At 27.5% G+C, this 27,133-nt stretch overlaps 2 protein-coding genes across 5 annotated transcripts in view; one reads left to right on the top strand and one right to left on the bottom strand.

The window, feature by feature from the left end:
• The first annotated feature begins 110 nt into the window (after nucleotides 1-110).
• On the top strand, nucleotides 111-1,648 carry Camp (Cathelicidin-like antimicrobial protein). The gene is made up of 2 exons (XM_035095954.1): nucleotides 111-267; nucleotides 329-1,648. Exon 2 carries the CDS (start codon nucleotides 604-606, stop codon nucleotides 1,483-1,485), a length of 882 nt encoding a protein of 293 aa, XP_034951845.1. The 5' UTR covers nucleotides 111-267; nucleotides 329-603; the 3' UTR covers nucleotides 1,486-1,648.
• A 145-nt stretch (nucleotides 1,649-1,793) lies between these two features.
• LOC118074586 (tRNA dimethylallyltransferase) overlaps nucleotides 1,794-27,133 on the bottom strand; it is a 49,880-nt gene continuing 24,540 nt past the window's right edge. For all 4 annotated transcript variants that reach the window (XM_035095938.1, XM_035095909.1, XM_035095920.1 and 1 more), the window contains exons 4-9: nucleotides 22,379-22,514; nucleotides 8,994-9,109; nucleotides 3,924-4,020; nucleotides 3,081-3,194; nucleotides 2,780-2,965; nucleotides 1,794-2,132 (exon numbers count right to left, since the gene is read on the bottom strand). In XM_035095938.1, coding sequence (XP_034951829.1) covers nucleotides 1,995-2,132; nucleotides 2,780-2,965; nucleotides 3,081-3,194; nucleotides 3,924-4,020; nucleotides 8,994-9,109; nucleotides 22,379-22,514 — 787 coding nt within the window. In that variant the 3' untranslated portion in view covers nucleotides 1,794-1,994. The remainder of the gene's footprint in view (nucleotides 2,133-2,779; nucleotides 2,966-3,080; nucleotides 3,195-3,923; nucleotides 4,021-8,993; nucleotides 9,110-22,378; nucleotides 22,515-27,133) is intronic.

Below are 27,133 nucleotides of genomic sequence, written 5' to 3'. Positions count from 1 at the left end.
TGAGATTGTTTGGTAAACAGAAATTTCAAATGTATAAACTTGAACGGTTAATCTCTGTTTACCAATACGTTTAATTCTCGAACTCTATTCAGTATTTATTATATCATGGTCTTGTCAAGCTTGGATTAACGGTTGCTCAAATACACTTTCAAATACTAGTGAGAAAAGTCTACCGAGTTCTTCTTACTTGCGTTCTCCAGCAAGTGTCCACGTACCATGGAAAACAAAGAAGAATAAACTTCAGATGAGTGTAATTTAAGAATAAAAGTAAGTTTTTTTTTTAATAATAAATAAAATTCTTGATTTACCTGAAAAATCATTATTTCAGGCAGTTAAAACATTGACAACCACTTCCGAAAGTAGGAGTTCATAGTGGGCACTTCATAAATAATATCCAAGAAGGCATCCAAATAAGCTATCGTATGTATCAACTATTTTTTCTGATATTCAATCAAATAATCGTCAAAAATTAAGAAAAGATAAGAGATTGATCAAGAACACGATCTGCCATATCATCATAGTTCCGATAACAAGAAAAATTCAAGTGTCAAAGCTTATAAAATTTGTGTAACAGAAATATTTAACGAAGACCTTTCGAAAAAAATGGACTCGATAAATCAGATATATAGTTTTACATATCAACCAAGTTTTGAGATTACCCAACATCTCATGGAAGTTGGACTTAAAGCTGAGCTTCATCGTAGCATAAATGAAGCTTGTGGTTCTGGTAAATTCGGAATTGAAAGAATAGTACATGAGCAGGAACTCGTTGAACTTACCGGTTTATCATTTATGACATTTGATTATATTGTATCATCTATGCAAAATTACAGAGATACGAGACTGAGTATGCCAAATAAGTTGCTACTAACTTTAATAAAACTCCGAAGAAACGAATCCTTTCATAATCTTCATATTATGTTTGAAATTGATGTAAATACTGTATACGAAATTTTTGTTGAAGTGTTAAATTCTCTTTGGTCTGTATTGCACGGTTTCATTCATTGGCCTACGAGGGAATTAGTAAAGTCTTCATTACCACCAGTATTTGATAAGTATCATCCTAATGCTCGTGTTATTAAGGAGTATATAACCACTAAAATCAAGGACAATCAAGACATATCATTATTTCAAGGCCAAAGCACAGCTAAATTTTTAGTTGGAATTTCACCGACTGGTGTCATTTGCTTTGTCTCGAAGTGTTATGCTGGAACAACAGAGAATTCTTTTGTAACAGAGAATTCTGGTCTACTTGATTTAGTCGATCCAAGAGATGTGATTATATGTACTAAAGAATCGTCTAATCACTGTGACGAAGTACTCGATTATATTGGGACATTAAAACAACGCATAGTGGATTTCAATATTCTCTCAAACGTATCTTCGGATTTACTACCACATATGAATCGCATCGCTTTTGTTGTTTGTGCATTAGTTAATGCACAAACCCTCACCGATTTAAAGATAAAAATGATGCAGTTATAATTCTAAATATTCAACTTATTTTGCATAATAACAAAACAATAGCAACAGTAGTTTGTATGCATTTTTTTAATGTTCTTTATTTATAAAATAGTTATGATATCTTTGTTTTAACTTTTTTATTTAAGCGTAATTAAGTTGGCGTTTCAAAATATTGACGCTTTTTTATAATTTAGCCAAAAATAGAATTAGTATCTCTTTAATTTTGAAACTTAAATATTTGACATATTTGATACTCATGTTTTGACAAGTTTTATATTAATATAATTTTTTACACGAATAAGTTATATGTCACATTAAATTTTTTTTAATTGTAAATCTACGTAAAATATTCTGTCAATGAATTTTCCAAAGTTTTTCCAAATCTTTGTATCATTGTTATAAGATTACAACCCATTAATCTCATCTGATTATCAAACATTTGATAAATAAAAAATATCTTACTGCTTATAATTGTTCTTTTATCATTATTATTTTCCTTATCACTAATGAGGCATTATAAATAACTTATACTAATTATTTAATATTTTTATTCTTCTATCAATTGGTAAATCTTCAGATTTTTCTCTCTTCCTTTTCATTCTTTTATGTCTGGCACCATTGATGTGAGATTTAAACTGCCCTTCGCCGATCAAAACTTTCTCGCAAGTCTGCCAACAGAAATTGAATGATTAATTGAATATTTTTTCTCTTAATTTATGTATGTTATAAATTTCCAAGTTCTCAAGTATCATTAAAAAAAAAATCAATCTCTATATTTATTAATTAAATATCACATCTCTTATTGTCTTTTCCCTATACATTTTTATTTATTCTTTATGATTTTATAAAATTTTATGACCGAATTTATAGTGTTATATAATTATTTTTGAATGAATGATTAATAAACTAGCCTAATCAGAAATGATTAGTAGAATTATGATATTTAATTAGGAATGTTTAAAAATACTATAAAGCATAAAGTACAAAAATACTCAGAGTGAACTTTGGTTGTTAAGTATAAACATATAAATGAATTTTTATGATCAAAACTGTAAATTACAAATAATAAAAAACAATTAAAGTCTGTTGACACAATAATCAAAGATAAGAATGCAAAATATATGAAAAGAAGGTTTATGTTATTTCAAAAAAAAACTTAAATTAAAATTTCGCTGACCTTAATAATTTATATAATACTTTTACAATTAATAAATCCATTTTATATCAAAAATTAAATTAATAAAATAGTAGAAACTTCAACTGATAAAAGTTTTTTTATCTTCAAAGTAAAACATAAAAATAAATAAAATTTTACCTCACACCAATGTGTAACTTCATTACTACTATCAGTAGATTTCCAACATTGAACATCTTCATTAAGAGATTTTTGAATTGGTGCGTCACCTTTTATGTTTGCATCTATAATTGCCATAGCCGGTTCAAGCACTTTGGAATTCCATTCTTCAACATTCGTGCAATCTAAACTGTAGATTGGCGGCAACTTTTAAGAGACAATATTCAAATTTTACTATCATCATTATGGATAAAAATCATACATTCAATATTTATAAGTTGCATAATAAATTATATTGCTTATGAAATTAATATTCATATACCTGTCTATCCCGTCTTTTTAAAAATCGATTCATGATCCATCTTATCTGTCTTTTAGCATATCTTTTTGTCACTAATTTGAGATCGTTGATTCCTTGTTTTAAAAGATCTTCTCCCTGTAAAGTACATATTTTTAAATCAACTTGTTGATTTTTTTTAAATACATAAAAGTGTAATATATTTAACTGATTTAATTTTCTTTATTTTCCAATGAATCGTCAGGAACAAGTTGAGTAATCAATAATGACAAAAAGAAGTAGAAAAGTCAATTACATATTTAGTTTCAACACATGATGCACTATAACTGATATTGCATTTTAACATGCAATGTTTTCTGAGAAAAAAAAATTATTTTTTTCAATCAAATTTGTTTATCGATTGACATTATAATGTTTTAGGTCATTTTTGAATAACATTTAATTATTTCTTTCACTTCAAATAATTTGGAAGTTAATAACTTTCTATAATTATAACAATATTATCATAAATTATATTGATAAATGAATAATTTGCGAGAAATTTAATAGTAAAATCAAGAACTTTAAATTTCATTTTATCATGCATTCATCTTCGGACAAAAACTAGTAAAATTTATTACATCATATCAATTGCGCAATGATTAGTTAATGAATAAAACATATGAAGGATGTTCAGCAAAATATACCCAGCACAAATAAGAATAAAAAAAAGTTTAATTAATTTCAAGTTCATTGATGCAATCATCGATCTTGTTGAATTTATAGAAGGTAGAGAAATAATGTAAATTTGTTATATTGTAATCAAGTATTGAGAAAAGATCTGATAGGATAGTGAATATAGTAACTTATTGGAAAACTTTTATATACCTTTTTGCTATTTCTCTCATCCTTCGGTAAAATCAAATAATTGTGAAACTCTTTGAATCCAATTGATTGAAAGATACCTTTCGTATAATCGGGTAACCTGAAACGTAAACATTTATGATATTACTGATCAATTCATCTTAAGTTCTAGTTAAGTCTAACTGTTTCAAGACAATTTTCTCTTGCAATACTATCAAGAATTGTAAACAATTTATTTTCGTTTCAATAAATCTCAGATAATTAAATACATAAATAAGTAGTCTCATTAATAAATCTACAGTTATTTATAATTAATTGTTCTTTTCAAAAATTAGAACAGGAACTCTTTGATACTCTTTAATGGATGTATTTAAATAATATTTCAAGCTAGTGGTAATTTTAAACTTGTGTAAAACAAAATTATCAATAAATTCTTTGAATTACATATTCTGTGAGTTATTAAATTGATTAATATGTGATGTTAAAATGAAGCAAATTTAATATGAAAATATTAATAAAAATAAATATCTGAAAACTTCCATCATTATCGTTTCACCTGTTTATTATACAATTTTTCTTATCAACCAGTTTTATTTTCTCAACCGGTTTGGTTGATAACTACTAGTCAAACGTAGGCTCGTTGCATGCATAGTGTTAAAAGGCTTCATAAGCTATAGATAGGGAGAGAAAAATTCATGAAGGAATAGGAAATAAAAGCCCGCAAGGGAAAGAGAAAGAAGAAAGCGGAGAAAATCATATAACTGGTATAGTATTACTTGGTTTGTATGCTATCACTTGTTTTATAGCATGCCATAAGTACATGAATAGTTTGTTTTTATGACAATGAAAATGGTATTTAATGCAATAAATACATATAAATAAAATAAAATTATAGATCGTACTGAACATGATAGTTTAAGGAAAAACTTTTTTTTTTATAATTAAACTTGTTCTATAATCTATAGCTCACAATATAACAAAAATTATACTGTTCCAATGATAAATAATACTAATTAAATATAATTACTGAGTCAATATATACAGGTAATGTATTTAAAGATTTGTGATGCATTTTATACAGTATACAGATATAGTTAAAATTTTATAAATTTATCGATAAAGCATGGAAAACTTCTGTCGCCATGTTAACTATTCTGACTGAATAATCACTGATGAGATCTGGTAGATAATAATAAAACTGTCGCATTATTATCAAATTCATTTTCCACTGTACTATAAAATATTTTAATCCATATTAATATCATCATGATTGAAATACTGTCAAGTACATGGACATTTGTGTCAATCTCTTCATTCATATATGTCATTGACGTCATGGAAATAATAGATGCAGATTTTTATTGCTATTTGGGATAGTAATTCTAAAAATACTTTCAATATCTCATAAGCAATAAAAGCCGGAAATAGAAAAAAAACGTTACTTGTTCTAATTCTGAATTTCACCATTTTCATGATACTGCAAATAGAATTGTTGTATGTATCAATTGCTATCATTTATCAAAAGCGAATGGGCAAGTTTCAATGTGCTACAAAAGTATTACATAAAGTGAAAGTAAAATATGTGATCTCTTCAGAATATAGAGATTTATACAAGTATATAATAATCAAAAGTCCAAATGTCTTTAAGGTCATCGACAGAAATGGTTAAATTTTTTTTATGTTAAGATAAGACACGTGGAGACTAGATCAGATGATTTTGACGTCAGATACCCTGATTACTTATCATATTTCGTATTTTTCCAATGTCTACCCCCCACTGGGATTTTTGCAGTCTCTTCTTTCCTAACTAACAACCTGTCTATCAATCTTTCTTTGCTATTTTACCTACTGAAAAGACCATTTTTTTAATTAAGTCTACTCCTGATGTAGCTATTCATTAGGTTAGGTCTGCAGTTAACAATTTCTTTATCCTAAACTACATTCAATTTCTACCATAAAGCAGAAATACTGTAATAAGAAACCTGTATCAATAGACTCTTCCTCAAAATTGTTGTAAAGATTCTTCCTATCAACAATTGGAACCCGTGACTGGCTAGGTGCTAAACTAACACACTAACCAATCAACCACTGAAGCATTTTTTTCCTGATTACTTATCGAAGATGATGAATTATGATACAAATAGCCTAAATCAATTATCTTGGAGTCAATCTAGAAATTAGATTAACTATTATTGTCGAATAATTCTTATTGAAGTTGGCTATTACATTTTATATTTTTCTATATTTATTGTTATATACTGGCTTTTAATTAAATATTATTTACTTTTCTCCCGTGTAAATGAATCATTATCATTACACTAACCAATTTGTTGATTGCAATAAGTAATTGATGCACCATCAATTTTGATTAAAAATAATCAATTGTTTTATTGTTTCAAGATGATTTTAAAATTTAGTAAGTGATTAAAATTCATATTTATTAACTCTTAATTGACATCCAAATTTTTCTTATCTCCCAAGTGATAAAAAGTAAATATTGATAGATGAATGTTACAGTTAATTTGCATAGTAACATACATTTTATCAGTTTATTAAAAATATTACGGTCGAATTTTGAATAAGTCATTTGATTTCATTACTAATCAATTTTAATCAGCTGTCTATCTAGATGTAATATATAAATTGGAGATAAACAATGAGAAAAAATTGAAACAAGACTGTAATAATGAAATATGTTATAGAATTTACCTGAAATTATTTTAAATTACGAAAATAACTGATTTCAAGATTAAAAAATGAAAAATAGTTGTTAATAGAATGACAATTGATTTAAATATTCTATTTAAATGACATTTAAATGAAACATCAATATATTCAGTTTTTAGAAAAATAGTCAAATAATGATTCTGTATTTACTTTATCATTCAAACGACTATACAGACAAGTAAATTTAATGAATTAACGTTTGCACGTAATACACAAAATATATATTAACATTAACTTGAGCCTATCGCATGTCTTGATAGCAGTTCTCGTAAAATGTATGATAATTATTATTTATAATTATATCCACACTTCTGGTCAAACCGTCTCCACAGGACATTTAAACGAAGGACAAGATCAGTTGCAAAATGCACTTAATATTCATTCTTTTTCCCTTTATTTTATCTTGTTGTCTCATCGTCCGTTTTTCTGTTAGAGTTGTCGCATCGTGAGATATACAAAAAAGGTATTTGATGAAGTCTGGCTCAAGTGGGTGTGTCCCCCAACCATAAAATACGAAAAAAGGAAATAATTCCTTGAGAAGCAAAATCAACAAGATACGCGTCTGGCATAGCGCCCCAGTCTTTTTTCAGACAGATAATTTAGCATCTCTTTACTTATAGTATTTAATGTCTTTTAACATTTTCTTCCAATATTTCACAATTCATTTCTTTAAGCTGAAAAATCTTTGTCAATTTATATTATTTAATAATAATTAATCATCTCCATGGTAACTTTTAGTAATTCATGAATTTAATTTACATAAATATTATTATAAATTATGATTACATAATTTTATGCGAAAAAAAGGAAAAAAGTTTGTGTATTTGAAAGTCTCGATTTTTTATTTCCAAAGATTAAAAAAATGAAGCAAACTTTATTACATTTACAACAGCTAGTTCTAAGAGGAACAATCCTTCTGTCGGTATTATTTGACTTAAAATGCAATTATCATAATTCGGGGAATATTGGTCTTTATCTTTTATTTTATCATTTATAAAAATTTCTATGAAAAATACTAAACTTGTATCATAAACTAATAATACTATCTTTTATTGAAAACTATTATTTTAAATTAATAATGTAAATAAGTGATGCTGCTAGAGTAATGTACAGGAACATAATGATAAAAAATATTGTCATAAATAAATAAATTATTTGATTTAAAATATTGATAATAAAAGAAGTTACGAAATGTTTGTATTAAATTTTAACTTTTGGAGTATATTTCACAGACTAAGCTAAATATTGAAAATAGATAATACATTTAAAATAAAAAATAAAATTTTTGTCTGAACACTTAATATTTAGCATAAAATAATTCATCAAATTTAATAAATAATTCGTATTCAAATTGCTCAAATCTCAATGTATAAATCAATGGTTAAATAAAAACCACATGTTTCAAATTCGCATGCTAAAATGAAGATGTCAATGAACTTTCAATATTGAAATGGAGATTGTTTCAGAATAATTACAGCCTAACAGATAACAAACAATTATTAGTCAAATTAGAAAAAAATTATCACTCTTTCATTATAATTATCTTTTTTTTATCCTTTATAAGGAATAAACTCTTAAATATTCAAACTGATGTCATTCCAACATAAGTTAAAAATTTTTTAAGATTAGTCGTTTATTACGCAACACCCTAGACATATCATTCTTACACGTGTCGTTTGGATAAAATATATATGTCATTTAAAGCAATTGTCATATCACCGATAAAACTTAATAAAATAATACTCAACAGTCAATCCTTAATCTCAAATCTGATTCAGTGTTATACTTCTGAGTATCGACATTATAACATTTGATAATTTACTAAAATATTTTGCACGAAATTAATTATTATCATTTTGATCAAGCTATTTGATAAGTTTATAACTGATTTAATCACCAAAAGAATGATCTACTCGACTTGAAACAATTCACAGTTAAGATTTGACTTAATTTATAATAATTATATTGAATATCCAAGTAACTTGACTTCATCATCAACTGATGTTTACAAATCTTTACGATTAAGAGACTAGGCATGCATAATTTCCGGAAGCTATCCAATAGACGCAAATCACGTGTGAGACCGGAGATTTACGAACGTGAATTCAAAGAAAACCGGAATGCGATTGTGTGGTCTGCGTACGTACTGATGTTGATACGTGCACACGTTATGATGCTTCATTGTTGGTATATGAAATTACAGTCCATCATAAAAGATTCAATAATCCAACAAACGAATTTTGATTTCTTCATGTATGAGTAGAATTGGAAAAATCATTTCTTATTGTGAATTCTACAGACATCATGATGGATTTAATCATATATTCACTTAATTATTTGAGATAAAATTTTAGTAAAATTACTTACGAATTTTCGTTAATCCTTTGTTCATTATATCGCTCATGAAAGTCCAAGAGCTCCTGCACTAAGCCAGCTTCCACCATCGAATCTACTCTTCGATCTAATCTTTCATTCAGTACTTCCTGTAAAAAATATCAGCATGTTATTAAAAGAAAAAAAGTGTGAAGATTATTTTTTATTTATTATTAAAATTAATAGTAAATTTATTTTAAATATTTTTACACAACTTCTTCATTGTTTAATTTAATTTAATTAAAAAGTAATTATTTATAAATGAGGCTCCAATTTCAGTAGTAATTTTTTTTTCATTTTGAATAATTATAAATAGTTACTACTTGAAGATAATTATGTAGTAATACATAAGCAATTTAAAAGATAATTGTACAAGAATTTTTATATTTATTTATTATTTTTTATCTGCTAATAACAATCTCAGATAAAAGGTGACAAATCAATAAAATATTAATGCCACTGATTGATCAATTAAAAAATGTTTTGAGATTTAAAAAAAATGACTAAATATTTAAAAATAATTTCTTTGTCGTCAAAAAATTTCACGAATAATTAAGAAAGCCAATTGAAATTTAAATGATTTCCATTTTTAACATTTTTACCCTTATTTTTGATTTTACTTTTTTGTTTTATCTGTTTCTTCTGCTATATATATATTCAGAAGAATCTCTTTCAAGTAGTCAGGCGTGTCTGGGACTTTTTCTCACGTCCATTTATCCATGTGAATACGTGACCTCCTCAACTCGTTCAACAAATACCACTTTATAGGATATTTAAAGAATACAATGTAATATAGTAACCGAAAGATACACATCTTTATCGTCATTCATAATTGAGATTCATTCTTCTCAGTATTTTTTCCTTTACGTTTACTTTTTTCTCATTCACTTTCAATTGAGATACTTTATTTCACGATAATTCACAGATATTTGGTCCAATAATTATCAAATAAATCATAATAATCTTCAAATAAGACCAATGAGATTGGATTTATACCTGACAATATTTATCAGAACTTATTAAGTCTAATTGGCTGGTAGAATAATTCCAAGTATTTGTTAAATATTTGTTTTTATTCATTTTGACTTTTTGACATAATGAAATCGGTCTTTTTCTATGATATTTTGACCAAACATTCTAATGGTTTATTTTAACAACTGTTTGATGTTCTATTTCATACCAACGTCTCTATACGCATTACATGAGCACCTAAAATGAGGCCAAGGTTTTTAGAGACACGTGCGTTTAGTAGTTTTACGCCACTACCTTACCCCAAGTGAATTTTTTTGAATACTCTTTGTTACAAGTATGTTGATGGAAATGGTAAAAGAGAAAATTTTGTTCCAATACTTTGTTCAAGATTAAAACATCTTTTCTTGTCAAATTAAAAGAACGCATTAAGTTAAATTTTCTTTCAAAAGCTTATAACTCAATTCCAATTACTGTGGGAAAATTTTGGAGATAAATTTGATGGAAGGGAGAAATATAGTTTGAATGTTTGACTTATTTTATACGAATTGAGTTTAAAGTTCACGAGCTTCTAGTAATGCAGCAAAAAATAAGGGGTTCTTGTTTCCCTAGTTTTTTTATTCATTACAGAGCGATGGGAAATACGAAAAAAGTAATTTCCGGATAATTTTTTTAAAAACACTGATGATAATTTTTTTGATAATAATTCATTACTTAATTTAGTAATTTTAATAATAATATTTTTGATTTTGATATTGAAAACTCGATTTTAATTCTTTTAAATTTATTCATTCAAACAACATTAACATTTAATTTTTTTTCAGCATTCGAAAGTTAAAAAAAAAAATACTTAATAATTAAATTGGACAAAACTATTTTACATAACTTCCATATGCAGTTCATGAATGATTTTTGTCAACAATACCAAGAAAAAATTCATTTTTGCATAGAAGAGAAAACTTGGTTAATTTTGTGTATGAAAATTCTAGACACATAATTATTGTTAAGAGAATGTAAAAAGTGAGAAGCATGAAAATGATCTCATCTTGTTATTATTCATGAATTACAACAAAGTGAATATAAGCATATGAGTATTGACTGGCCAAAATATATTTAAACATCAAACAGGATAATTCAGATGACAATATGTCATGTTGTGCATCTATAAATAAAAAATTAGCCATTTAAATGTCATTAATAAGTTCTATATTTTTTTTGTCACTATATATAGATATATTCATTTAACTAAATATGCTACAGACAAATCCATGACCGTGTAAATTTTTTTTATATACGTAACACGTCGCCGTGTGCCGGTGAAACGTCGGTAGAAATCAATGTGTCTGTCTGAAGGCCGAAGGAGAGAAGATTCCTAGAGAAGTTCTTTGTTTGCGAACGAGTTGTGATTACTGGGAACCAAATTTGATCTTTTTCTCGCCCGTTTCACCAAACTGATAAGCTGTCTATATAATTGGTTGAAAGCTAAAATCACTTTATATTGATATTACTTAAACCCGGTTTAAGATACTCATTTTGAATCAATCACTATGTAGCAGTGATATCAAGATAAAAAGATTTTTGGAGCAGAAAACTTTTTAAAAAAATCTCAGATTCATCTCTTGAGATATTCTATTATGATATGAATATTTTCTGATTGTAAAACATTTGTTGCAATGTTCATTAAAATAAAATTAATTTATTCGAGCAAACAGGAAGTGTAAGAAAATATAAAAAAAGAAAAAGACCATGTGAACAGATGGATGGAAAGAGTTCAATAATTAATATAAAGAATAATATTCTAATGATCATCAGCATATAAATCTTCGATATAATTTTTTAATATTTTCAATATTGTTTATTCACATGTCAATCGTTATTTTATAACACGCAGTTTACTATAATAAACCTTTTCGAAACAATTTTATTTAACGACGTATTTTCCAACTATCGATCAGTCTCACATTTCACAACTCAGTAAATAAAATTATTGGAAAACTATATATAAAATGACAACGTTAGTCACGAGAAAGCCTGTTGAACATAATTTATAAGTATAAAGATGAGCTACTAGTCAGACAATAGTACCAGTATGTAAACCACAAAGTCGAATGGTTCAAATTTCAAAGAAAATACTTGAAACATCACAAACCCTAGAGATGATTTAATTTATCCAACTTATTCTCTTTGCTCTTTGTTGATTCCAGCAAATCGTTTCTTGTTAGTGTGTTTTGCGTCTGCTTGATTCATCTTTTTCTCCTTGCCTCGATAAGTTCAAGCTGCGGGAGTCGCATTGCCGGAAATACCGTGCATGCCGAGAAATAAAACCACTGTCTTGGTCCGGACCGCGTGCGAAATTCAAATGAAAGAAAAAATCCCCTTGTCGAATCAACTTACGAGCAACCAATGTTTTGATATATCGGTTTAATTATATTTTCAACTACGACACTTGGAGGACATAAATATACCCTGTTAATTTATGCTAACGATTTAGATTTCCATTTTAAGCACTGCATCGTAAAAAGGTAAATTATCATAACAAAAAAATGCTTGGAAAATTATTTTCTAATTTAATGCAATCATGATATGTATTTAATTAATATTTTGCAAATTATTTAATTGAAGATAAGAAGTTGAATGAAATTTAAAACAAACGATAGGACGGTTAGACAATTAATAAGTATTCTGGTAAAATATTGATTACATCGATTTGTAAACAATTATGTTGGAAGTCATTAAATGCAGCAGTACTAATTGTTGCAATCCGATATCTTGAGGGGATTTATTATTAACTTCCAAGCATTCTTGGGTTCGACGAAACATTCCCCCAGCATATCTCTATTCCCCTTGTTAAAGTCTATCGTCTGTAGACTCCAAAGGCATTTCTAATTATAACGGCGCCTCGCCGAATTATCACTATGTTTCCACGAGCGACTGCCCAGTCTACAAAGAAAACCTCGTAGACTCTTTCACTCATATCATATGTCATATATTTTGACGTTGAAACCAGAAATGCCGAATACTGCCATACTGTCATTGGTGTTACATTTTTTTCTGTTTAAGTGCAAAGGAAGTATTATTCAAGAAAATAGATTACTTTAGTAAAAAAAATTAGAAAATGCTTTTTAATTAATTTCTTTCTATTGATGCGATTCCTGTTTATCAATTTTTCCATTTATTAATGCATTGAAACTTATTAACATTTATTTATTTATTTATGTTGGTTTTTCCGTGTTCCACTTTATTCCTCTTTCCTCCACTAATTTTCTTAGAAGTCATTTGAATAATTTTGATGAAAATGACACTTGTTTTCGTGTTTAACAATCAACCTGTTAGAATTTTATCCTTGAAAAATTTATTTTTATGAGATATTAGGTATTTATTACACTTTTAGTTTTTAAAAATTATAATAAATGATTCTATTAATTAAAATTAAATTTGACTAATTTAAAACCATTAAGAGTTATATTTTATCGAATAAATAAATTTTTTTATTCAATATAAATTCATCAGTGAATTATTTTTTTTTTTGAAAAAATATACTATGACAGTTGAATTTAGCATTTTCTTATTTTATTTGTATTTTAAAATAAATTTAAATATTTAATTTATTAAATATCTTAGTGACTAATTAACATTTTTTTATAATCTTCAATTATTTTTAATTATGTAAATTATTTACATAATAAATTTTATTAAAAAATGAAAGAAGAAGAAAAAGAATAATGAATGTAACACAATACATTTTTATTCACAAATTCTGGACTGAATATTGGGTCTAATCAGTGGTTGACCTCGAAAAAGTAACAGAAAGAAAAATTGGCGACGAGCTGAGGATAAATTATTTATTTATTGTATAAAGAGACAGCAAAATTACTAAGCTATCAAGATTCTAGAATATCTTAGAAGGGAACATAAAAACCGTTTAGATTTTTATTCCAGATTCTTGACCTATTGCCAACAGGCAAGGCATCATGTCTACGCTATAATATGAACACATAAAAGTAGTTAGAGACCGCAAGCGACAACAAATGCTGGGGCAGGGGAGAAAAGTCCAGAACAAGAGCCAGCCTCAAGACAGGAAGTGACGACACCCATGGGATAACTGGTCTCTGCAGATATACCATAATGTCAGCAGCTGTTGAGTAAGTGGTATATTCACATGCGATATGTGTTCTCATGGAGCAGACACTGAGGATACAGAGAATCTTGTGTGGATTGCTTACACATGCACGAGTTGATCCATGCTTTCGAGTGGGAGCAAATGAATACGTGATATGAACTTGCAGTCAGAAGGAAGGATAAATAAATTAAAAAAAATAACAAACTGTGGTTTATATGACACTCTGTGGAGGTGGAGCGTAGATAGGTGCGACTCTGGAGGTCTACTCGACTCACTTTTAACATGGAATGAATGTTAAAATATCATTGGAACAGATCGAAAGTTTATTTTTGCATCAGTTTCTACTTTTGTTGAGTCTAAATAAAAAAAATTTTAACCAAATGAATTGATTATATATTGAATTATTGATAAAGATGCAATATGTACATTAAAATTTAATCTTATCACACAAATTTAATTTTAAATGATATTCTGGTTTTAAAAAATACATTGTTGAGCTAATCTGAATAAATATTGGTGATATCAAACATTTGTTGATGATTAGATGCTATTTTAGTCGCTTTTATTCTGACTCAAGATCTAATTTAATTTTTATGCTTCAAATAGAGCTATGTTAATAATTGTTATTTGAATAATTGAATGTTTTTTTATTATTATTGAATAAATATTTTCAATTCAAACAAAGCCATTAAATAATTAAAAATATTTATTAATAACAACAAATACATTAATAATAATTGTTAATAATTTTTTTGAATTTCAATGAAAGATAGAATCATAATAATAACAATTGAATTAGGATAACAGTCTGATTTTAATAATAGATCTGAATCATTTTCGAAGGGGCATTCATTGCAGATGGATAGAATTGTTCATGGGGTGAATTGAACAGGGGATGCATTTCAGAAATTGCAATCGTAACAAGATCATTCCATGTATAATATGCATGATACAACTGCATGAAAAATTACAAACATAAAAAAAATTGATTTAAAAATTATACTACTATGTACAATAATATTATTCAAAATACAAAAAAAAAAATTCAGCAAATAATTTTTGCACATCGTTGGAGTAAAAATGACGGCATTTTAGGGTGAATTTTACCCTCTATAGGAAGCAATTCTTTTTCCTATAGGGTAATTTTACGTTTTTGTAAGATAGTTTTTTTACTTATCTTCTCTCTACGCAATTTTTCAAAGTGCAAATAAAAATAGAGCTGTGTCATAAAATTTGAATTTTAAAAGAGAGTCGTATAAATTATCAGAAAATGTTGTGCACAAATAACTGACACAATAATTTACAAAAAAAGAATTGCTAACTAATCTTTTGGCTGAGTTGCTTTCTTCATTGCAAATCTTCTTGAATGATTACAATGCTTGACTGAACATTGAATTTTCTTTGTTTCACTATTAACTTGAACCACAGTTTCCTGATTGATTATTAATACTTTTTATTCTGATATAAAAAAAAAATCCTATCGGAAGTGCAGATAAGATTGAAATACCATTTGCATAAGACATTGTATTTCGTTAAGCTTTCATGACAGTGTTGATGACTCTGATGCAACACAACTGGTAAAAAAACATCTTTACAATAATTTGAGTTATAAATAACAACACATACAAACAATAATGAGAAAATATGTCATATGAGATATGACTTGACATGCAGTACATCATGTCTACAATCTAGACTCTAGAAATCTTTTTATCATCGAAGAAAGGAAATTTCTCCAACGAACTTCATTACTTAATTAACAATACTTTCCTTGTGTAAGACCAATAAACTATTCTTGATTATAATCACCCTGACTGGCACATTTAACTCATGAACAAGATATTCAACTCTCTAGTGTTGCTATCACTATTTATTTTTCATTGCAGTTATCAATGATTACAAATTACTCTACAATAAATTCTCCTTTGAATGATCTATTTCACTATCAAGTCTTCTGTAATCATTTTTTCATTATCAATCATTAGCACACTTTTTATTTACTACTGATCCATTTTTTACATATTTAACAAACAAACTCTGTAAAACATGACCAATAAGATCAAGAAATTAAGTAATACCTTTTTTTACAGATACATATTTAGAAATAGTTAAAAGTAATAATAATAATTGACAACATTATAAAACTAACTATTTTATTACTCTGCTATAAAACCTAAGAGCTATTGACCTCTTACCATAGCACCACCTATGTACTTTTTATGGACAGAATTCTTTTTCAACTATTTAATCTATCAATATTCATGACAATTTACATTTTCCAATGGCTAATAAGGTATGCAAAAAACATACACTTATACAAACTAAAAGAAAAAAAGTATAATAAAGTAATTACTGAAGTTCATTAAAATATTCTACTTCTAAAAAGTATTTACTAAAATAATAAATTAATTGACCTCATGAATAAATATTTGTCACTTCCAAAAAACCACATGTCTGTAAGCATACAGTATTTTGATGTAACAACAAGTTTCAGTATTTTAGAGCTTAAACTAACATGCACCACGCTAGACTAGCGCAGTGGAATTTACCGTGAAATAAATGTTCCTGCAAAGTCTTTGATGAAGGGAATAAATACTAGCATTAACTCGTTGAAAGTTCTAGGAGAAGAAAAAGAATAATAATCAGTAAAAAAAAAAATTATATAGGAAAGTAAGATAGAACAAAATAAATTGCAAGTGTTAAAACGCGCCAAAATATCTACACATTTACAATAAAGTGCAACAGAGAAAGAACTACTCGATCGTAGACTTAAGAGTCATTCATAAAAATAACTTGGCGTATAAGTACACAAGATAGTGTATAGAGAGAACGTACGAGTAGTGTAAGAGTACTACACGATGCACTTTCATGACGGTGTTTAAGTATGTGGACGTGAGGTCAAGTGTAATCTGCACGACTGTATGTGTCGTAATATAAAAGCGTCGCGAACACGTTTGAATAGTAAAGGTAAGTAGTATTTAAAAGAGAGAGAAAGTGATAGCAACTCGTACATATATACATTATGTCTACTGCTTTATTTATAGATTATTGAGTATGACCCATAGCCAATGCATTTGTGTTGTTTTTTTCGTGGGTGTTACCAATTGAAAAGGAAACAATCGAACCATTCAATTATTTTTATGCTAGTTGATGTACTGAGCAATAAACAATCGATTGTAATATGTGTGAAAAATAACGGTACTAAAATGTAGATTGGACGCCAAGCTTGGCAAATTAATTTCCTAATTATATGTTATGGCATAGGAAATGATTCCTTTGACTCTAAATGAAGGTGATTTGATGGATTCTAACTATGTGATATAATCCATTAGTCTGAAGAAATTGGCAAAACCTGTTTCTACTCTTTTTACTACTTATTTTTCAATATTTGTTTTTTAGTCATTGAAACATTTAATGAGGTACTCTCCAAAGAATAATAAAAATATTAGCATCACTGTTATGACATATGAAATAATAAACAAGATTTATGTAATTGAAGTAATGTTGAAGAATAAACAATTAAAATAATGCTAATTTTATAGTTAAGAGGACATTTTATTAAATGTGACCTCTTTTGCAACATTTAGATAGAAAACTGAAGATTAACTAACAAAAAGTCTTTCAATGTTGATGATTTTTCTTCGTCAAGTATTCTTCTAATAACAACTAGCTTTTATGCATATAAACAATTACCATAACACATTTACATCAACTAAATTGTCATGAATAATGGTTCAAATAATACTAAATAAAATTTATATTGATAGGTGTTATTGATTAAAATTGGTGAGAATAGTATCATTTATTTAGAATTGCTAAGAGTTAGCTGATCTCCTCATTACCATGAAAGAATTACATTATCATTTTTCTTCATAATCAATATGACATATTACATGTTTTACGCACGCAAGAATTGATGATGTAAAATAATGTAAATTGAAGATTTTTCACACGGTTAAACTGTCCTTGTTACGATGGGTCATCAGTTGGTTACCAAATATACATTCATAATTTAGATACCTGCCTAAGATTCCTATTAATGAAAACCAGTGATCCTACAAGTTCGCGGATCTATGATAGTAAAAGTAGTAATATAAAATACCTGAAGTAATAGCGAACAAGAAAACCATGAATGACAGTTGAAGAAAGAGAGAGAGGTAGGTAACATTCTCTCACGAATTCTTTAGCCAATTATACAAACAGCTTTGACAAGTATGCATACATGTTTCTTTAAAACCATTTGAATCTTTACGTCTTCGTCAATGCTAAAAAACCCTTTCAGGTCAAGGCAAATACTATTTTATGTGAAATAGCTAACGTTTGCGAATTTTTACTCAGCTAAAATATTTTATATTAAATAATTGGTGATGTTTTCATGTCTTTCGACATCATTGAACAAAACTGATGTTGAAAATAGAATATAATAATGCTTAATTAATATTTTTTAATAGCAATTATAATTATGGAAAGTTATTGTTGATGATCATGATGATAGATTATTGTTTAGTTAATTAGAAAAAAAAATCAATAATAGTTAGTACTCCTCTATTAAAGTTATTCAAGATTTCTACTTAAGTAATTTTACATCTTCAATAATACATTGAATTGATGTTTTTTCTTTAAATACTACATCCCTGTTGATAAATATCACAGGTATAACTCAAACTTTGTTTGGTAAAATGGCAAAAATAATGAAGACATCATCCTTACTCATTTATTTTAAGTAATTAAAATTTTATATTCTGGTATTTTGAAATTTCTGACCTCATTCTCTTTCAAAAATGCTATGACTCCATGAAACTCTGTATAATTATTGATAGGGATCTATTTGACAACCGATAATAAATTCACTAAATAAACCATGGTATAAAATGACCACTTGATGAATTTCCATTGATGAATTAAAATTTTTTGCAGGTCATTTCTTCGAATTTGGTACCCCATTATGACCTTACCCAATTCATTTTCTCAGAAGTTATGGGTGTCTATCAATAATGAATAATTATTTGCCTATTGGAATAAAGAAAATGAAAGATCCTATTCTACTTATAATTCATTTTAAACATGAAAATTTAAATTCAAAAGCTTGAACTTGATTAATAAAAAATTTCAGAACAATGAATGCTCTAAATGCTTTCTAATCATTTTTCAACAAGATCACCATATGTTGGAGTCTACTATGATCAATAATTACACATGAATACAAGTAGAGAAGAGTAATATGAGAAGTTGTGAGAATAAATACCTTCAAAAAGGAGTAAAAATGTCTGAGGACAATACGAATTTAGAAAACGATAAATGGGTTTATTGTAAAAAAAAAAAAGAGAAGACAGCATCAAACCCTCTTTAGTATTTCATTCCTTTCCCTGCTCATGTGCCTCTCGACTAGGATTAAGTCAAGGCTAACAAAACCTCTTTCACTAGCGCGTATTAGTAGGTACCTGTTCCGCGAATCGACCATCACCAACATGATTCCAATGAACGGGCTCTCTTTCATCCTGAGCCCGTGAGGCATAAGAAGGTGATCTCGTCGGTTTACTTCAAAAATTGTTTGGCCACTGAAGAGATCACGATGATCGTTCGATTAAGATCTCGGTTCTTCTAAAATGAGCCGATAAAAGTTCCCGCCATTAAAAATTAAAACAACTTTGCCAATTTAGAAACCAATAAATAATAATAATAATAAATGAAACAAAATTTTAATTAAATTTTTTTGAAAATTATTCATGTCATTTTTTCTATTCTTCAATTTAAAAAAACAACAAACTGATGTAATAATTCCAGAAAAACATTGATCAAGTTTTGTTTAATTTTAGGTACAATTGATTTAATTGAAATTTCTTCACTGGATTTGGTCATTCTAGTCACACCCTTGGACTTATGATAGATCAGTGAATATTTTTATTTTTTGTAGCTATTTAAAATGAATGATTTGCAGTATTGATGGATAGACAGTCACATAAGAAGGAGACCTTTCCTATCATTCATTTCAAAAAGCTTAAGAAACATAAGAATATTTTATTGAAAATTTCTCATACAGTTTATTTATTTCTTTTTTTTTTCATTTAAATAATAGATTCTGCTGATTTTGTCTTTGTGAATAATTCTATTTCTCAACTATTTAAGTTAGATGATTCACAAAGCAGCTGAATAAAACATACACGTACCAGCACTGAATTATGTCTCTCTTCTATTTTAGAAAACTGACAAAATGAACATTTTATAATAAGTTCACTTAAAAATGATGGTTTTTTTGATAGACATTCATTAATAATTTAACTTATCTGCTCTATCTGTTGTCCTAATAAATCAAGTCAACTTATTTATGCAGATATTGTTATTTTTGCGAAAATTAAACTAGTAATATAGATGAAAAATTTAAATAAATGAACGAAAAAAAACAAGTTTTGTCTCTCATCAGTTTAGACGACAAATAAACCAGTAACTCAGTCGTAAGCAGTTGTCGTTTTTATACTGTACGTTATTTTCTCTTCCTGTCTTGGCAGTCGACGACGAAAGAAGTCTCTTCTAGGCGCGTCACCCGGGCGTAGGCAGAATTACTTTAGGCTTTTATTTTAACTCGACCCATTTCTCTTCGACCGAGCGAGCTTAGAGTAAAACAACCTATACAAGAACTTTTCCTCTCTGTCTTATATCCTCTTACGCATGAGCAGCTTCCTTGAGAATTGCTTCCGTGAACTTTTGAATTTATTGTTATTCGTTCTATAATCATCAAGATCAGTAAACAACACATAGATCTGGAATATATATATATATACATAGACATGTGCGAAGGAGAAAATAGTGGCAATGATGTCAATGTTCGACTATAAAACACTTCCGTCAGTTATACCCACCCGCAATCGCCCATGTATTCTAATATATTAAACTAAACTATTTAAAAAACCACCCGAAATATCTACACATCAACAAGAAAAACGAGTCTGCGACCTTGATAATTTGCAAAACGCGCGTGGTGACTGCTCAGTTCGATGAACCACCCTTCATCACTTACACATAAATAAACTAAATCAACCTATTAATATCATCTAATTCATTGATGAATTATCTAATTTTTTATTTATTTTTTAAATCAAGAGAAAACAGTTATTGTTAGAATTTTATATCACAATTAAATTAGTTGAAAACAGTAAACATTACATTAAATAATAATCAGTTGATAATTAAATACTAATTTCACAGATAATAAACAAAAATAATTTGATAAAAATTATTATGACATTTGGAATACAATTTCATGATGCTAGAGAATCAAAATATTTTGCTGCTTAATAGAAATTTAAATGAACTTTGATAAATGAATATTTTAATTTCGAATTGTCGATATTAATTAGACATGAGACTATTGCTTCAGATCAAAATTGCAATAAAAAGCCTATTAATTACCACGTCCTACATGTCTATAAATTTTTTTTCTACTGATGCAATTCCTCTGGCCATAACATCAAGTACTTTATTATTAAAAATAGGATTCCTAACAAAAAAAAAATATTTGCTGGTAAAACTAAAATTATTTCAATAAAAGAGTACTAAATTTTGTTGAAATATATTAAACTTAAAATTATATCAATTTTTGTCTAAAAAAAATCCAACGTTTTAATGATAAAAAAAAAATATATTTTTAGGATCAATCCGATTAAAAATGAGCTTAAAAATATTCTGGTAGGCAATTGAACCATAAAATTAGCAAGCATTAATTTAGCTTGGCAAGTATATACACATGTATATGAACTATGAGAAATGTACAAGTTGGTCTAGAATAACGGGAAGAGCAAACTCTGGTGAAGAGAAAGAGGAGAAGATAAAAATTGAAATTCCAAACGATACTAGACTCGTTTTACAAGTGCTCCAGTAATTGATGAGATGACAAAGAGATATAATGTAACAGTACTTTTTATAAAAGCTTGCGACGACTAAGAAGCTGTGAGCAAAAAATAAAATAATTAGAAAAATATAGCAACCGTTACTCAACATTTCAGGGAAAGTTATGTTTGTCGGCCAACGACACTTGAATTATTCCATAGCTATCGAGAATCTAGTTAACTGCTTGGTCACGATAGCAAGGACACCGACCCAAATGCCCTCAATATACGAAGGTTTATCGGGGAATAAATATTAGATCGTAAATACTCGTAAATCCAATCAAGAAATTTCATCGACCGAGTGCTCATAAATTATTGTTAAATAAATTTCAGAAATATCATTTGTATAGGCTGTGTAGCCTCTATATTGTAAAGATGAAATGTTTATGCATAAATAAATTACTCACCCGATCGCATTGTAGCCACAGGATTAGTGAGTTTGGAAAACGTAAAGGACCACCTAGACCTGAACCGCCTGCATTTCGTTGATGCTCCAAAATTTCCGAATGAGTCGTTCCATGTTTTATGAATACCTCTAAAGACCTGAAACAATTTCATAAAAGAATCATCAACCATACATTATTAATAATAAGTTGCTTTTTATAGACCAATGAAAATTTTTTATTCCAACAAATATTATTATGATACTGTTATATGGTCATATTGAATTGGTCATTTTGGATATGAATTTATTTTTTATCCACTTATATTCTTGATATAATCTGCAGCTTTATAAGCTTCATTAAATAATATTAATGCAATTCTGCATGTAGAATGATTTAATTGAATTTAACAATAATGTATAAAAGCTTCAATATCAGCACCATCAATAAATTGATAAAATGAAAAAATAAATGTACTTAGAAACAATGAGCATGCAGAAGCAATTGATTGTTTGTTATTATTGTTATTTCCATATTATTGTCATTCTCCAATCAATTGATGTCCAGTTGCAAGTGATATCAACTGTCAGAACAGTAATGTTTATTGACAGCTATGGTAAGTTACTGTGGAACGTCAAGTAATATTTCCTCAGTAACGATCTTATTATTGCATCACCAATTGCGTTATATTGATTTGTTGATTCATGATTGGTTGATGATTATTTACTATTAAAAAGATGGAAGAATTTTTATAATTCAAAGAAAATGGGTCTATTGACTTTGTAATTGTACTCCTACAAATATAATAAAAGTATATTAAAAAAACGTTGATTGAAGTAAATTATCAGTACAACAAATCATAATTTCTCTTAATGATAGAGTTACATTGATTTTAAAAGAAAAAAAGTAATAAAAAGAATATATAAATTCAATTTTCATAAAATTTTCTTATTAAAAATATTCAGATTGATCATGGTTAAGACTTTGTAGAAAGTCAAACATTTTATTGTCATCAATACCATATTAAAGTGGACAGTTTTCATTAAAAATAATTATCAACTGGTGTTGTGCATGAATGAATATTTAGGTTGTAATAAAAAATACTGTTAATTATTGACAAAGTGATAAATAAACCCACCAATTCAATAACTGGATAAATAGAAGAAGTGATGACAGGTTAGTGAAAAAATAACTAAAAAATAAAATCGATAAGTGAGTTACTCAGAAAAAAATCTAATCTCAAAGCAAAGAAACTTCCGCTTGTGAAGAGTTGGTGGCGCGACGATGAGGCGCCCAAGGCAAGTAACTCCACGCCACCTTGTTCAACCAACATAGAGCTCACGAAATCGACGAGGCGTTGCACCAACACCAATTGCAACCAGTTCTCATTAGCTTATCAACTATGAGTATGTTGCAGATATTTCCGTCAGTCTGATCGATAAGCAAAGTCGTGCTGTCTATTTTAAATTGTCATGTGTACTTTACTGTCAACATTATCACATTACTCAAGAGATAGAAAATGCTTTTTTTGAATTACTATATGAGTTTTTCTCTAACATTTCTTTTGCCATCATTTTTTAAATTTATTCCTTAAAGATAGGTTGGAAATATTTCACCTCTAACAATAGAATTGCTATGAATTGTATCTTCTTGAATCAAGACTGCATTATAAAAGCCTTCATTTTACCATCAAAGACTTACTAATGTGTTATTAATTATTTTATATTGATGTTAAATAAAATAGATTGGAATATTCATTGACATTGCTTATTTTACATTGTTAAAGATATTATCAATGTAAATTTAAAGAATAAAATCGCAATAATATTAGTTTTTTAGATGTTCTACCACTAAAATTTAAGTTATCTTCTTTTAATTATCTCCTTTCATAATCAGAGTTGATTTTGAATTACAAAAAAAAATTCTGATAAATTCGTATAAGCCACAGGGTCACATCCGCTGTGATCCAGAAATTAGAACCAGTCCATAAATTGGTAGGACAGTCAAAGACCTGAACTCTGATCTGACTTATCCACAGATTAATGATTCTGACGTAATAAGAATCACCTAATCTAAAACTTAGCAATAAAAAAAAAATAATTACAACTAAAAAAGCAATCAACTAAAATCAATATTTATAAATAAATAAAAACTCTTTAAAAGCATGTTAATATTATTGATAATTAATTATTGATTAATAAAAAAATTTCTTTTTTATTTTAATATTAATTTTTAATAATTATAGAAATTTAAAATCAACCTCACGACATTTACCACTAATTTATCTATAAAACGTAAGTATTGAAATAACGATAATGAGAAATAAAAGATAATGTTTTATTCCATAACGAAAAAAAAACTAGTTTAATTTCCGCCATATCTATTTGATGCTTTGATAACTTTTGAAGGAAAAATTTCATTCTCTACTAAGTAAATTTCATCATTCTCAGTATCTACTTCAGATAAAAATTAATTTTATAAACATATCTACTTCAAGCATCATAGAGATACACTGCAAATCTACTTTCTTTACAAAAAAAATATATTAAATATTTTGTAACAACATCAACACATATTTTTAATTAATAAATAAATTTTTATAATAATCTTATCTCACTCGTTACTACCTATTATTAAATATATATTTAAAAGAAAATTTGCATTCAAAAATAAATAATTCATCTAAATCATTTGTTTTAGAATTTAAAAAGTCATTTTTTAGTGTAATAAGATCTAAATTAATTATATAATAGAATGACTTTCTTTTACTTATAAAAAATAGGTATTTAAAAATATAAGAATGTCTGAAAATAATATTGCAATATCTAACTTGACGTTCTTATAATAGGTGATAATCTGAGAATACTATACATAATAGATTTACATGTACCGACACTTAAAGATTTTACGTCAATTGTAATTTCTCTTACACACAAGACCTAATTGAAAGAGCAAGCAAAAAATATAGCTGTTACTATAAGGCTTGCAGTTACGAAACCGGACACGTTATACATTTGTTCCAAGGGGCAGCTGATAGACGATATATATATTATATCTTTACTAATGCAGATGTATTCACTCATAAACCCCTTCATGTTATCCGTGATTTTGACTCATATTGATAAATGTTGCGGATGAATTTTTTTTTCTTTTATTAAACTAAACTTCCTTACGTAACTATAACAACCCAACATGTAATATGCATAACCAAGAATATACAAGAATAAAATTCAAACACCCAAAGGTATTGAGATATTCAGATGTATATGGAAAACTAACTTTCACCAATCATTCAGAAATATCTGTGATAGTTAATTACAATTATTAAAGTTATTCAATGACTGTAAAGGTATGTTCAAACTTATAATTTTTAGATTCTTTTTAGTTGTAATTAGATGTTATTTAAATCTATCATATGAACTATTCATTAGTTTTATTTACCTTTTGTGAACATTTATTTTATATTTTTTATTTCTCTTTGAAATTATTTTTATAAAAATTCTGTACTAATATTCAAGATAATGTTTTAAATATTTACAATAAAGTATTAATGAATTAATTAATATTTAAGATAATAATCAATTTAATAAATAGAAAATAATAAAATTAAAATAAAAATGCTATATTTTTGGGGATTCATTTCACATAAGTCAAAAACTTCTACTGCAAACACTAATTACTATAGTTAATGACTTTAAATTTGCTTGTCCTACACCCCAAGTCATAAATATGATATAAATCGACTTAAACTTCTACTCATAAAGATATCGAGAATATAACAACAACGAAATGATCAAAATTTTTTACTTTTATCTGTTCTAGATGAACTTTGAGGTCAGCTATTAGCTCTGAAGAAATCTAAAAGTCTCAAGTAATACTCTGTTCATTAAGACATCATATTAACTATGTAATGAAATCCATTTAAATTCATAAATCATTCATCACAGCATAAAAAAGTGTAATTTGTTAAATACAAACATTTGTTTTTTTCTTTCCTCAAGATCAACTTTGAATAATTGTCGTAACTATGTAGCAAAACAAATAAGTTAAATGATTTCTATGTTAATAAGAAATGATTAATAGGCAAAATGAAAATTCAATTGTACAAAAATTCAAATTTAAATTGCTGACGAAAATTTAATGTTACAATTTAAATGCTTTACTCTGAACTCTCTTGAGTAGTTTGTCAGCGATGTCTACTCGTCTACCTCTTACTTTCACTGCTCATTCCCCTCGCACTTATTCTGGCATGCGTTTGCTGATGACTAACGTCTATTCAGTATTTCATTGGCATTCTGCCAAGACTTCTATTTCGTGACTGATAGATTTTTTTTCATCAAGATCTTTATTTCCTGCTTGGCAACCTTGATGAGTACCTTCACCTGTAAAGATCTTACACTAATCACATTTTGATAATGAGACACTTGGAATATATTGTATTCTCCAACCAATATAAGCCAATTGCCGGATACTTCTGGTACAGAAATATAGATTAACTTATTATTACTTCAAACATGTGCTTTAATATTGGAGTGGATAACTTTTTAGACTCCTTCTGTCACGATTCAGAGATAATTGAACATTTAAGATCATTTTATGATAGAAACTTGTTATAGAAGCATCAAGTTTACAGTGTGAATATGATTTTAAGTGATAATTCAGGTAGATTTCACATCATAGAGTGGAAATAACTGTTCAGGTTATTTATTCTACTGTCTCGATGACACTAGTCTTGATGAAATGGCAAAGATATTGCTAGCATTGATATTTATGAATCAT

This window comes from Chelonus insularis, unplaced genomic scaffold (genome assembly GCF_013357705.1).
Source record: "Chelonus insularis isolate UGA/USDA-ARS -01 unplaced genomic scaffold, ASM1335770v1 contig_116_pilon, whole genome shotgun sequence".
Classification (NCBI taxonomy): domain Eukaryota; kingdom Metazoa; phylum Arthropoda; class Insecta; order Hymenoptera; family Braconidae; genus Chelonus; species Chelonus insularis.
This window is presented reverse-complemented; position numbering and strand designations above follow the sequence as displayed.